At 35.7% G+C, this 664-nt stretch overlaps 1 protein-coding gene across 1 annotated transcript in view; it reads left to right on the forward strand.

The window, feature by feature from the left end:
• Positions 1 to 477, forward strand: part of LOC113339218 (BTB/POZ domain-containing protein At1g55760-like) — a gene marked incomplete at its 5' end in the record, with an annotated part of 808 nt that extends 331 nt beyond the window's left edge. The window contains one exon of the mRNA XM_026584524.1: positions 54 to 477. Within this exon, the coding sequence (XP_026440309.1) occupies positions 54 to 193 (140 nt within the window). The remainder of the gene's footprint in view (positions 1 to 53) is intronic.
• Positions 478 to 664: the final 187 nt, after the last annotated feature.

Genomic DNA, 664 nt, shown 5'->3' on the forward strand with positions numbered 1-664 from the left:
TGTACTTGACCGAATACAAATTGCAAACCTGTATCAATTGCCGATACTGAAGGGTACTTGTATGAGGTATCTAGTGAAGTTCGGCAAAATATTTGACATCCGTGATGAATTCACCGATTTTCTTATATGTAGAGATAGGGAACTCATAGCTGATATTTTCCATGAAGTTCTCAATAGTTGGAAAGGTTTCTGAAGTTCTCAAAACAATGAAATATCAAAGATGCTTAAATATAAATACAGGTTGCTCTTTTGTGCAAGATTTGGCTCCAATTCACCGGGAACCTTTTTCTGTTTATATTTTTTATTCCAAATTTAGGATAAATTTCATTCCTTTGTAAATTTAGATTTGAAAAAAGAAGAAAAATCGTGTACATAGCTTGTATGGGTGCTCTTGGATTCTATCAAAATGTAAATGCCGCTCCTATTTGGCTATTGTACAATCGTATTTCTCTACACCAAGCAATGCTGTTAAACTAAGAACTTTTGTCTTTGTACTAGTTCTGTGCTGTGCAACATAAAAAACTAAGTGCCGTGGAGTCTGAAATAGCCGCCCATCTTTGAACGACAAAATCACCCTTCAAACAAACAATCTGCCTAACCAAACGTTCACCGATTATGGAAATCCATAAGCCTGGATCACTCGTACATCAAGTGCATAAACAAG

The sequence above is a fragment of the Papaver somniferum genome, unplaced genomic scaffold (genome assembly GCF_003573695.1).
Source record: "Papaver somniferum cultivar HN1 unplaced genomic scaffold, ASM357369v1 unplaced-scaffold_20262, whole genome shotgun sequence".
In the NCBI taxonomy this organism is placed as follows: Eukaryota; Viridiplantae; Streptophyta; class Magnoliopsida; order Ranunculales; family Papaveraceae; genus Papaver; species Papaver somniferum.